Raw genomic sequence first — 13,373 nt, forward strand, 5'->3', positions numbered from 1 at the left:
AAAAGCAAATTCTTCATTGTCTTCTACCTTCCAACTTGTAATTAATTGAATGATCCTCCAGGCTTTTCTTTACATTTATGAAGATTTTTTAAAGCCAGGTGTTGTGGCACATGCCTGTAATCCTAGCTATTTGGGAGGCGAGATAGAGGATCACAAGTGTAAGACCAGCTTGGGCAACTTGGTGAGCCATTGTCTCAGAATAAAAAATATAAAAAGAGCTGTGGGTATAGCTCAGTGGTAGAAGGCCCCTGAGTTCAATCACCAGTGCATCAAAAAACAACGAAACAAAACAAAACAAAAAAACACGTATAAAATGTTTTATACTATGTGTATAGCTTAAAAAAAAATTCAGACCATGTTATGTTAGAAAAGTTTTTAATAATGAACTTACATAATTTAATTATTATATAATCTTTCATCATAGAATTCTAATAATATGCTCAGTTCTGTATTGATGAACATTTGGATGTTTTGCTGTTGCTAACTAGTACTACAATGAACTATTTGTACCCATTGACTTTTATTTTTAATATTCTCTTTTTGGTTCTAAGGATTGAATCCAGGGTCTCACACATGTTAAGCAACTGCTCTACTATTGGGCTATTATATCCCTTAACTTTTTTCTAAATCTTTTTTTAAAAAATTTGTTCTTTTAGATGCACATGACAGTAGGGTATATTTTGACACATATATAGATACATATAAATATGGAATATAACTTATTCTAATTAGAACCCATTCTTATGGTTGAACACTATGTGGAGTTACACTGGTTGTATATTCACATACAAACATAAGAAAGTTATGTCCAATTCTTTTTTTCTAATTCTGTTTTGAAGCAGAGTTTCAATAAGTTGCCCAGGCTGGCCTCAAACTTCTGATCCTCCTGCGTCAGTTGCTGGAATTATAGGAATGTGCCACCAGTCTAGCTAGGATTCTTTTCTTTTTTCTTTTTCTTTTTTGGAACTGGGAATTGAACCCAGAGGCCCTTTACCACTGAGCTACATCCCCAACCCTTTTTATTTTTTGAGACAGGGTTTCACTAAGTGACTTAGGCGCTTAATTGCTAAGTTGCAATCCTCCTGCATCTACCTCCTGTATCATATCACTGGGATTATAGGTGTGTACCTTACCTAGTTTGTGTTTTTATTTTCATTTTACTGACTCGAAATGCACATTATTCCATATTTTAATATCTCTGGGGTTGGAATGTGTCTTGTAAGTGATGGATAAAAAAGCATTGTCACAATTTGGTAACTTTTTTTCTTAGATGTACATAAAAATAATGTATCTTGTATTGGTAGGTAGCTTCAATTCCATTAAACGTGGTATTTACATCAGAGTCTCTGGACCTATTTTTACAGAGATCTAAACATTTCACAATAATTTTAGAATTGATGTTTCTTCCAACAGGTAATACCACTATTTAATGTAAGGGTCTGGTGTGTTTCTAATTACAGGACACTTGTCCCCTACTGAAACAGATGGTGACATGCTTGGCTATGATTTATATAGCAGTGCCCTGGCAGATATTCTCAGTGAACCTACCATGCAGCCACCCATTTGTGTGGGGCTATATGCACAGTGGGGAAGTGGAAAATCTTTCTTACTTAAGAAACTAGAAGGTAAAGTACATGTACAAAATCTGTTTATTTAACAAGTTTTTCTCTGTAGTAAAGAAAAAGAGCTCTATGTATGGGTGCGTATGTTACATGATTTGCTAAAATGAAGTTTTTTGGGTTTTACTTCCCTTTCATTTGTCCTCCCCATGGTCCTTGGCGCTTTCTTTCAAAAACGTCCAGGTCAAACCCTTGGTGCAGGCTCCTCAGGCCCTTCACGTTCTTGTCAGTTTGCACCTCTGGTGCACTCTGCTGGTTGACCAGACATTTTGGGTCAGCAGACCAGACATTTTTCCTGACTTGGTCCCTCTTTCAGGAGCTTCCTACACAGCTAACCCCCCACACCCAACACATACACCTTTTGCTTGGCAAAATGTACTCATTCTTTGAGGACAGGTTTTAGTATTGCCTGTAAAGATTGCTCCAAGTTTTATAGAAAAAACAGCTTGCATGGTGTGCATTTGGGCTCCACACACCTTTAAGAGCTGTGATTCTGGAGTGTAATTGGAGGGAGAGGGTCCAGGGATCAGAGAAGAATGCTGGTGAAATGTAGTTTGAAGACACAGAATATTAATTTTACTTTTGCATATGGAAACAGTACATTATTGTTTATATAATTCAAAACACAAAAATATCAATAAAATCTTGACAGATGGAAAAGGATTTTGTGTATCCTCAGTGTGAAGCAGGACAGTGGGTAAGACAGGTAGTTGAGGCTCTGAAAAATGAGGTGCTGTGTTTATGGAATGAGACCATTAGTTCAAATGATTGAGTAACAGCATTCTATTTAGGGACTTAGTGCCTAATGAAAGTTTGTCTTGGAAATGTGAAAATTGAAAATCAAGCTAAAATTTGTATTTCTTGAAACAGGAATAAAGTTATTATATTAATTTCTCTTTCAGATGAAATGAAGACATTTGCAGGACAACAGATTGAACCCCTTTTTCAGTTTTCATGGCTTATAGTATTTATTACAATGCTACTGTGTGGAAGTGTTGGCTTACTGTTTGCTTTTACGGTTGACCCAAATCTTGGAATAGCAGTGTCATTGAGCTTCCTGGCTCTCTTATATATTTTCTTCAGTAAGTCTTTACTTTTCAAAAATGGAAAAAGTATCAAAACTAATTGTTTTAATGTAAAACATTATCTGTATCTGTCTCTTAAAACCTATATGTGAATTTCATAATTGGATGAAAAAATTGATCTTTTTTACTATTTTTTAAGTTGGCCTAGAGGAACATTGTTCACAGCATGGCTAGAGTACCTTTAAAAACTAGTGTGCTTGTTAATATTGAAGCAGGAATTACTCTCATACATGTTAATTAATGACCCATTTTTGTCTTTTCTGAAGAGAAAACTTTGTAGGCATCACTAGCATGCTTTTAAGCATTTTGACAATCACTATAATTTTTATTTTCTAAAACCAGAGTAAGAAAAAATATAAGGGCTGGGGATGTAGCTCAATGGTAGAGTACTTGCCTGGTGTGTATAAGGCAAGAGTTTGATTTCCAGCACTGAAAAACAAAATCTCTGGTCTTGGGGTGCCTTCCATTGCAAGAAAGGAAATAGATTCACCTTTGGAGGAACTGGCAGCTTCAACACTTGGAAACTATGATAAACTCAAAGTTGTTTACATTTGATTCTGAACTGTGAGCATATCTCTGTTTAAGACATTATCTTTCTGATTGTAATTGTTAGGTCATATTTCAGTCAGTTTCCTTTTGGTTTTTCACACATCTTCTGTTTGTTGGGGGGTTGGTGTTAATTGAGGAATTCTTTGAGGAGTAATTAGGAAATACTATCGTGCCATAAAATATTAAGTAAGCTTAGCTGTTGTTACTTCATAATTGACTATTTGGTGAAAAGAAACCACCTCACTAATGATTGTTTTCAATACTTTTTAAAAACTGTGCATTTCAGTTGTCATTTATTTTGGTGGACGAAGGGAAGGAGAGAGGTGGAATTGGGCCTGGGTCCTCAGTACCAGATTGGCAAGACACATTGGGTATTTGGAACTCCTCTTCAAATTGATGTTTGTGAACCCACCTGAACTGCCAGAGCAAACTACGAAAGCTTTACCTGTGAGGTAGGTCAATCCCTTTGACAGAGTAACTTATATTAGATAAGGCAAAAAAATTTTTTAAATTAAAAAAAATTTACTTAATAAAGTTTATAATGCTCAGTACTTTGAACCTTTTATATGAACAAAGTGAAAACATAAACATTTCCTGGTCAAATGCATTTAGGAAATTTACTTTACAGTCTCTCTCTCTCTCTCTCTCTCTCTCTCTCTCTCTCTCTCTATATATATATATATATATATATATATATATATATAATGTTTGTGTGTGTGTGTATATATATTTGTTGTTGTTGTTGTTGTAAATGGAAACAATATCTTTATTTTCTTTATATGGTGCTGAGGATCAAACCCAGTGCCTCACACGTGCTAGGCAGGTGCTCTACCACTGAGCTACAACCCCATATTAAATCATTTTTCCATAAAGAAGCCTGTTTAACTTTGGCCACACATTATTTGTGCATAAACCTTTTCCTCTCTTGTCACCTCTTATCATCCTTTGGTGCACTCTGAAGAGAGAATTAGATTGAGGATGGAGTCCTGGCATCAAGAGCTCCAGTCTGGAGACCCAATACCTCCTTCAATGAATGTGTAACCTCGGGAAACCCAGCTTGCTTCTCTGAGAGGCTCTTTCCTCATCTGTCTAAAATTATTATATCAAATAGGAAATTTATGAGAAAATTGAAAAACATTTAAGCCAAGGAATAGGGGAAAGATATAGGGCTCCTGATGAAAATAAAATGACAAAGAAGGGAGAAAAAAGGTTATAAAATTAAAAGAAATTCAATAAGAATTAGGGAAAGAAAGGAAGGGGAGGAGGTATGGGCATAGGAAGGGTAGTAGAATGAAGGGGACATTATTATCCTATGTGCGTATATGATTACATGACTGTTCTAATTCTACACTATGTACAATAGAATAAGTTATACTCCATTTATGCATGATGTGTCAAAATGCATTCTCTTGTCATGTATAACTAATTAAACAAATTTTAAAAATTAAGGAAAGAATTAAAAGTGTATTTAAGGATTAAGAATTTTTTTATTTTGGGGGGTGTACCAGGGATTGAGCTCAGGAGTGCTCAACCACTGAGCCACATCCTCAGCCCTGTTTTGTATTTTATTTAAAGACAGGGACTCACAGAGTTGTCTAGCACCTTGCTTTTGCTGAGGTTGGCTTTGAACTCACTATTTTCCTATCTCAGCCTCCTGAGTTTCTGGGATTACAGGTGTGCACCACCAAGCCCAGCTAGGGATTAAGGATTTTTAAAGATAAAATATGTGTAATTTGAAGATGAAAATAAAAGACCAAATCAAATGAAATATCCATACTATGAAGATGAGGGCGAAAAATAAAGTAAAAGCTTTCAAGAGCAATGAGATCTCTGTGTCCTTGGGTAAATTCAACCAACCATGGTTTAAAAATACACTTATACTGAAAGTGTACAGACTTTTTTCTTGTCATTATTCCCTAAACGGTATAATAATCATTTGCAAATCATTTGCATTATATTGAGTATTTCACATAATTTAGAGATGATTTAAAGTATGTGGAAGGATGTGTATAGGTTATATGAAAATAGTGCTATGCCATTTTATATAAGGGATCTGAGCTAGTTCTGGAACAGTCCCCACAAGTACTGAAGGACTACTGTAGCTAGCAGGTTGGATCAAGTATTAAGAAAAAAGTTAAGAAATGAGAAGTTTAAGGAGCTGGGGATGTGGCTCAATCGGTAGCGTGCTCGCCTGGCATGCATGCAGCCCGGGTTCAATCCTCAGCACCACATACAAAAACAAAGATATTATGTCCGCCGAAAACTAAAAAAATAGAATAAAATAAAATTCTCTCTCTTTCTCTCTCTCTCTCTCTCTAAAAAAAAAAAAAAAAAAGAAAGAAAAAGAAATGAGAAGGTTAAAAAGAAAAAGATCAAAGGAAGACCCAGCAATAGAATAAAATACATGGGTAATTATTTTTATAGAAAACAAGAAAAACACTTTAATGAGAATATTTTTTAAACTTTGAACAATTAAAATAGTATCTGTCAAGACCAGTATAGTATAATGTGATCCTAAATTATATTTTGAAAGCAATGCTTATTTTCTGGATTGAGATGAGAGTTTAATTTAGAGATGGAAGGGGAGAGCAAAGGAACTAACTATTCAGAAACTCAAGTTGCAAATAATTCAGTTATTTTGAAGAGCAATTATGAAAAGAATGTTTTATAACTATTTCTAAATCCTTGTTAGATGTCAAAGCTATAAATAAAATGAGATGCTTGAAAACCTTGAATTTTCAAATGGGTTCAAAATACTTAATGACTCTAAGGAATATATATATATATATATTTTTGTTCCCATCTCTTCAGTTGGTATTAGAAAGCATGCTTTGTGCAGTTCTTTTGGCTGTATTCTCACATGGAGAACAGTGAGCTCTGCTCAGGTGTCTGATATTCTTTGCCCAAGCTCCGTCATTGCTGTTTCCCCTCTGCCCTTGAGTTACTTTATGTAACTCTCCTACATTTAGCATTTATTCTGCCCCTCCATAGAGAAGTATGTAAAATGTTGAAAGCAGAAGATACCTACTTACAGGTTATTCCCTCTTCAGAATTTTAAAAGCAATATTTTGAAAGGAACATTTAAAAAAAAAGTAAAGGATATAGAGCTTGTCGTGTGTTAAAGTTCATTGTTGGGGGCTGGGATTGTGGCTCAGCGATAGAGCGTTCGCCTAGCACGGGTGAGTCCTGGGCTCGATCTTCTTCACCACATAAAAATAAAGGCATTGTGTTGTGTCCATCTACACCTAAAAAAATAAATATTTTTTTTTAAAAAGTTCATTGTTGCTTTAGACAGCTGAGTCATGTTTTGTTTGATCTTTTCCCCAGGTTTTTGTTTACAGATTATAATAGGCTGTCCAGTGTAGGTGGAGAAACTTCTTTGGCTGAAATGATTGCAACCCTCTCAGATGCTTGTGAAAGAGAGTTTGGCTTTTTGGCAACCAGGCTTTTTCGAGTATTCAAGACTGAAGATGCTCAGGGTAGGATTCCATTTCTTCTTCTGTGTTCATGTCTAGAGCATTAAGATGGATGAATGTTCAGTTTATTTTCATGAAAACATGAATTGAACATCAGAATCATCCATGCTGTTACTGTAATGATTAGGGTTTTTCTAGATACTTGATATGTTAATAATTGTTAAAACCATTTGTTGTATTACAGGTAAAAAGAAATGGAAAAAAACATGTTGTCTCCCATCTTTTGTCATCTTCCTTTTTATCTTTGGCTGCATTATTGCTGGGATCACTCTCCTGGCCATATTCAGAGTTGACCCAAAACACATGACAGTGAATGCTGTCCTCATATCAATTGCATCTATAGTGGGGCTGGCTTTTGTGCTTAACTGCCGTACATGGTGGCAAGTATTGGACTCTCTGCTGAATTCTCAAAGAAAACGCCTTCATAATGCTGCCTCCAAAATGCACAAATTGAAAAGTGAAGGATTCATGAAAGTAAGCACCTATTTAATATTAGAAAAAAATTGTAACATGAATATGCTACTCCTACCATGATCTTTTGGACTTGAGGGAGTATGATCTTCAAATTTTAAGGTTTTGCATTTAGTGTGTTTATTTATTCAAGACTATTTTGTTAAAGCAGTTTTAAGGTTTACAGGTAAATGAAGAGGAAAATACAGATACTCCATTTGCCCCTCACCCCCTGCCTATGCACCATCTCTTCTATCGCTGTCATCCCCACCAGTGATACATTTGTTAAAACTGATGAACCTACATAGACCCATCATAATAACACTGTTTGTAGTTTACCTTGGGGTTTGCTCTATGGATTTGGACAAATATACAATGATGTATAGTATCATACAGAGTATTTCCACTGTCAATAAAAGCCTTTGCAATCCACCTGTATCTCTCTGTCCACCTAACACTGGCAACCACTGATCTGTATACTGTCTCTGTGGTTGTGCCTTTTCCAGAATGTCATCAATGGTATCATATAGTGGAGAGCCTCTTCAGATTGGCTTTTGTCACTTAGTAATATGTATTTATGTGCCCTCCATATCTTTTTGTGGCTTGGAAGCACGTCGTCTTTTAGCACTGAATAATATTCCATTGCCCAGATGTACCACAGTTGATTTATTCATTCACCTATTGAAAGACATCTTTTTGCTTCAAATTTTAGCAGTTAAGAGTAAAGCTGCTATAAATATCTGTGTGCATATTTTTTGGTAGAAATGTCTCAGCTTCTTTGGGTAAATACCAAGGAACATGATCACTGGATGGCAAGAGTATGTTTAATTTTGTTAAAAACCACCAAATTGTCTTCCAAAGTGGTTATGCCATTTTGCATTCCCATTAGCAATGAATGAACTTCCCATTGTTCCACATCCTTGTCATCATCTGGTGTAACCAGTCTTGTGGATTTTGACCCTTCTGGTAGGTGTGTAGTGGCATATCATTATTTGAATTTGTATTTCCCTGATGACATATGTTGTGTAGCTTCTTTTCATGTGCTCATTTTGCCATCTGTAAATATTTGATAAAGTGTCTGTTGTGGTCTTCAGGATAAGACATAACCAAAACCTATCCAAAACATTCCTTGCTTTGAAGTCTTTGAAGTCCCTTCTGTCTTCTATATCATTGCTGTCTTTAATTTCACACATGCACATGCAGACACATAACTACACATGCATACATAGAAATATGTGCACAGCTGTACACGCATACAATATCCAGCTACACACATATGCACAACTACACACACACACACACACACACACACACACACACACACACACACTAGGAGTAATGACTTCCAAAGTGCTTTTATGCTGAACCATAAACCAGACATCACTACGTTTGTAGTTTTATTATATTTTCCTGTGGAAATATATATTTAGAGTGAAAAAGGTTATCACAATGGCATGTTTTTATAAAGTAGACTTTTATAGGCTATTCAAAGGAGTTAGTAGATTATTCCATAGGTGTAGTTACTACTAGAGCCTAGTAATCAGATTTGTTTTAAAAAATAGCAAATTGAACCATGGAAACATAAAATAGGACCATACTTTTCCTGCTGAAAGGGACTTTCTAGAATTCTACAGCTACTTCCTTTGGCCAGAGTCAAATATGTCATTCAGACACCAATGATAGTGTGGAAATTGGTAATCAATCAGTAGATATTTGGATTTGCATTCAAATCCAAGTCTTTGGCATCAGAGCTGTGGCTTTGGCAAGCCAGTTGCTCACCTAGGGGGTCCTTTTCCATTTGTTCACTAGCTTGTTTCTGTGGTACTGGAGACGGAGACAGTGCTCTGCAATACCACTGGGCCACAGCCACAGCCCCCCACGATTGTTCTTTTTAAGTGGCTATAGCAGCATCAACATCCTAGGGTCATTTTGAAGGTGAAGTGCTCTAAGTTATGTGTATTCGCTGGGTGCACTGTGAAGTATTGGGTACAGTTTCTAGTGGGACTACAGGTGGCAGCAAGGACTGTGCCTCTCTTTCCTCCTACTGGATGACATTCTGTCATGCTTTTCAAGAATGTGCTTTACCTTCTCATATCTTCAGTGCTTTCTGTCAATTTTGCTTTGTGCAGGTTCTGAAGTGTGAAGTGGAATTGATGGCCAAGATGGCTAAGACCATCGACAGCTTCACCCAGAATCAGACAAGGCTGGTGGTTATCATTGATGGACTCGATGCCTGTGAGCAGGACAAAGTGCTTCAGATGCTGGACACAGTATGTTTCAAGTGCCTTGAAGCTTGTCATTGTCGTCTGTAGCCTGGCAGTGGGGGGATAACATGACTTCATGAAAATGTGCTTGTTATGGGAGTAGTATCTTTTTTCTCTCCTGATTTTTCCTCTGAAAACAACCATTCCTTTTTTTAAAAATATTTTTTTAGTTGTAGTTGGACACAATCCCTTTATTTTTATTTGTTTGTATTTTTATGTGGTGCTGAGGATTAAACCCAGGGCCTTGCACGTGCTAGGTGAACGCTCTTCCGCTGAGCAACAGCCTCAGCCCCTGGAAACAACCATTCTTTATGCAGAGACATAGAAGAGTAAATGTTTCATTGTGAAGTCATTTACATAATTTTTACATAAAGGCAGTTTGAGGAAAACCACAAATGTATCTCTTAAGTCTAGAGTGTGAACCCACCTTTTCTTTGCAAATAGTTATGAATAGATTCTGATATAATGTGAGGAATCTACAGAATGTGCAGGGTTTTTTTTTTTGTTATTGTTGTTGTTAAAGAGAGGCACATTGCTGACTTTCTGTAAGGTATCTTTTTTTAATATTTTTATTTCTTAGGTATAGGTGGATACAATATCTTTATTTATTTTTTTTAAATTTTTATGTGGTGCTGAGGATTGAACCCAGTGCCTCACGCATGCTAGGCGAATGTTCTGCCGCTGAGCCCCAGCCTCAGCCCTGGAAGGTGTCTTATAAAGAGCAGCAGTGTATGAGCAAGGGCTGGTGTGCCTGGCACCTCACATGTTCACGGTTATTTTTCACCTGTGTTAATCTTACCTCCTGTGTAGATTGTAGTGCTTCAATGGAGAACTGTGTTGCTTTCTTTTCAGGTTTTGTTGCTGTCAGATGTGACAAACCCAGATCAAGCCATCAGTAAAATTTGTTTTCATGTAGAATACATTGTGACAAAAAATGAATTCTGTTTTATAGTCATCAGAGGAAAGCACAATATTTAGAAGCTATTTAATATTTGGGGTAACTTAAACTCTCTGACACATTGTACGTTTCTTTTGCTTCAGGTCCGAGTTCTGTTTTCAAAAGGCCCTTTTATTGCCATTTTTGCAAGTGACCCACATATTATCATAAAGGCTATCAACCAGAACCTCAGTAGTGTGCTTCGCGACTCAAATATAAACGGGCACGACTATATGCGCAACATAGTTCACTTACCTGTTTTCCTTAATAGTCGTGGACTCAGCAATGCAAGGAAATTTCTTGTAACTTCAACAGCAAATGGTGACATTTCATGCTCAGATACTACAGGTAAAAATCAAGCTCCTAAAGTGTTTAAAAGAGTTTTGTAATTTTGTAGTTTTTTTTTTTTTACCTTGAAAAATATTATTAGTATTTTATACCTTTGTAATACATAGAGAGCAAATGGTACTCTCTTGGTACATTCTTTCAGGGATTCAGGAAGATGCTGACAGGAGAGTTTCACAAAACAGCCTTGGGGAGATGACAAAACTTGGTAGCAGGACAGCTCTCAATAGACGGGTAAGATGCCATTTGCTTTACTAGATTTAATTAATTAAATAAATAGTCTTACAGCACTCAGGATGGAAGCAGGTCTTTGCATGTGCCAGGCAAGCACTTCAACACTGAGTGCATCCCCAGTCCAGTTTGTTATCAGCGCTGTGTGTATTGCTGTTGTTCAGATGAGATTAAAGATGCCACCTCAACCGTCTGTGGTGTTACCTGAAACTCTTCAGCCAAACACTAGACGTGATTGCTGGTTTTCTTTCCTTGCAGTGTCTTGGGGAGTGTCTGCATCTGCATCCCTGGCAGCCCTAAATGGGAGGAGCCCTTCTTCTCTCCCAGCACAGTCTCAGCCCAAGTGCTGACCCAGATCCTAAGCCAGTTGAATAGAAAGCTCAGAGTGAGATTTTAAAGTACACCTAATGACTTCCCCTGGTTGAGATGTTCCTATTGCCACTGTAACTGTAGGGGAGAGAAAGCTCCTGGCTTTGCTTCTAACCTGCCTTCCTCTTTCCTGAAATTTGCAGGAAGTACTTGCTCCTTTGTGGTACCCATAGTGATTCTGTGCCCTTTCCTTCTACCTTGTGTTTCTCTTCTGACACTTTGGTTGTCCCTGTCTGCCTCCGTCTTGTTTATGTGGAACAGGAGTGTGTTCCATGTCTGTCTACATATGATAAGGCAGGAAGATGTCTACCTGTAGGAATTGTGCCACTTAGGGCCAGCTAACTTGATCTAGCACCTTGTCTTTTTTCTGGTTTGCTACTATTAAATTTAGATACTTGACTTTTTTTTTTTTTAATGTGTCCGGTAATATTTTGACCATTTGATTTTATGTCTCTACCCTTTCTGGTTGTGGATGGAAGTTAATATGACAAATGACTTTTGATAGCACTAAATTCAGAGGGGTCTGCAATAATCTTTTGAATGTCTCCCCTGGGAGTTGGAATCTTGGTCACCTCGTGGTTGTATCCACTGTTGTCTTACACCAGGACTCAGGTGAGGGACCATGCTTGTGTGAGATGGAATTCCTTAGTGCACCCCCCCCCCCTTGTAGAGTGTCGTTTATTCTTATGGAGCTCTGTGAGGAGAGTTAGAGTGCCAGTGTCTGGGAGTCCTTGGAAACGAGCATCATTCCTTTATTTTTCTAGGCTTCTTGTAATACTGAGCCTCCATAGAGTTTGAATATAATTCTCTTTACTGGATTCTGTTTGCTAATTATCTTAAAGGCATTGAGCTTTCTCTGACTGTACAACTGTAGACCACAGTACATGTGAAGCTAAACCGTAGCATAGGATGCAGTTGTCAGTAATGCGGCTCTTGTCTGTGACGTTTCTCCTCAGGGGGTGGTAATAATAATGCTTAATTAGCATATCATCTTCCTCTTTGACTAAAGTATGCATTTTGCTGTTGCTGTAAACATATATTAACTTCTTAAAAAGCCCTGTATTCTCAGACTGGAAGTGTGGGCACAGTCTCACTGATGATATTCTGTTTCAGGACACTTACCGAAGAAGGCAGATGCAGAGGACCATCACTCGGCAGATGTCCTTTGACCTCACAAAATTGCTGGTTACTGAAGACTGGTTCAGTGATATCAGTCCCCAGACCATGAGAAGATTACTTAATATTGTATCTGTGACAGGTGAATTTTGTTTCTTACTGTCTCTGACAGATAGTAAGCTTTACAATAAACAAAGTGGTTTCATTTGAGAAGCAAAGGCATGTGTTAGATTTATATTTTTACAATGCTGAATAACAGCTTTGTATCAAATGGATCTGATAAGTCAGTGTTTAGTTGAGATGAAAATCGGCCATTAGTTGTACACTGTTATTATTTTTCTTTTGTAAAAAAATTTGTTCTAATTTTAGTTATACATGACAGTAGAATGCACTTTGATATATCATATGTAGATGGAGTATAACTTTTCATTCTTCTGTTTATACATGATGTGGAATCCCACCGGTCTTATATGTGTACATAGGGTAATAATGACTGATCCTTCTACTATTCTTCCTATCCCCATATCTCCTCTCCTACCTTCACTCCCCTGTACCTAAAGTAATTCTGTTCTTCCCCCCACCCTACTCATTGTGAATTAGCATCCACCTATCGGAGAAAACACTGGCCTTTGGTTTTTTGAGATTGGCTTATTTTGCTTAGCATAATATTCTCTAGCTCCATCCATTTACAGGCAAATGACAAGATTCATTCTTTTTTAAGGCTGAGTAATATTCCATCACATATATACACCACATTTTCATTATCCATTCATTTGTTGAAGGGCATTTAGGTTGGTTCCATAGTTTAGCCATTGTGAGTTGAGCTTCTATAAACATTGATGTGGCTGCATCACTGAAGTATGCTGATTTTAAGTCCTTTGGGTAGAAACGAAGCATAGAATAGCTGGATCAAATGGTGGTTCATTCCAAGC

The 13,373-nt window shown here is 37.1% G+C and overlaps 1 protein-coding gene across 13 annotated transcripts in view; it reads left to right on the forward strand.

The window, feature by feature from the left end:
* Window positions 1-13,373, forward strand: part of Kidins220 (kinase D interacting substrate 220) — a 111,882-nt gene that overhangs the window by 34,959 nt on the left and 63,550 nt on the right. For all 13 annotated transcript variants that reach the window (XM_040271239.2, XM_040271238.2, XM_021727752.3 and 10 more), the window contains exons 13-21: window positions 1,461-1,625; window positions 2,522-2,701; window positions 3,540-3,705; window positions 6,581-6,732; window positions 6,914-7,203; window positions 9,309-9,449; window positions 10,485-10,728; window positions 10,871-10,959; window positions 12,439-12,583. In XM_040271239.2, coding sequence (XP_040127173.1) covers window positions 1,461-1,625; window positions 2,522-2,701; window positions 3,540-3,705; window positions 6,581-6,732; window positions 6,914-7,203; window positions 9,309-9,449; window positions 10,485-10,728; window positions 10,871-10,959; window positions 12,439-12,583 — 1,572 coding nt within the window. The remainder of the gene's footprint in view (window positions 1-1,460; window positions 1,626-2,521; window positions 2,702-3,539; window positions 3,706-6,580; window positions 6,733-6,913; window positions 7,204-9,308; window positions 9,450-10,484; window positions 10,729-10,870; window positions 10,960-12,438; window positions 12,584-13,373) is intronic.

Source organism: Ictidomys tridecemlineatus, chromosome 12, assembly GCF_052094955.1.
Source record: "Ictidomys tridecemlineatus isolate mIctTri1 chromosome 12, mIctTri1.hap1, whole genome shotgun sequence".
Taxonomy (NCBI): Eukaryota; Metazoa; Chordata; class Mammalia; order Rodentia; family Sciuridae; genus Ictidomys; species Ictidomys tridecemlineatus.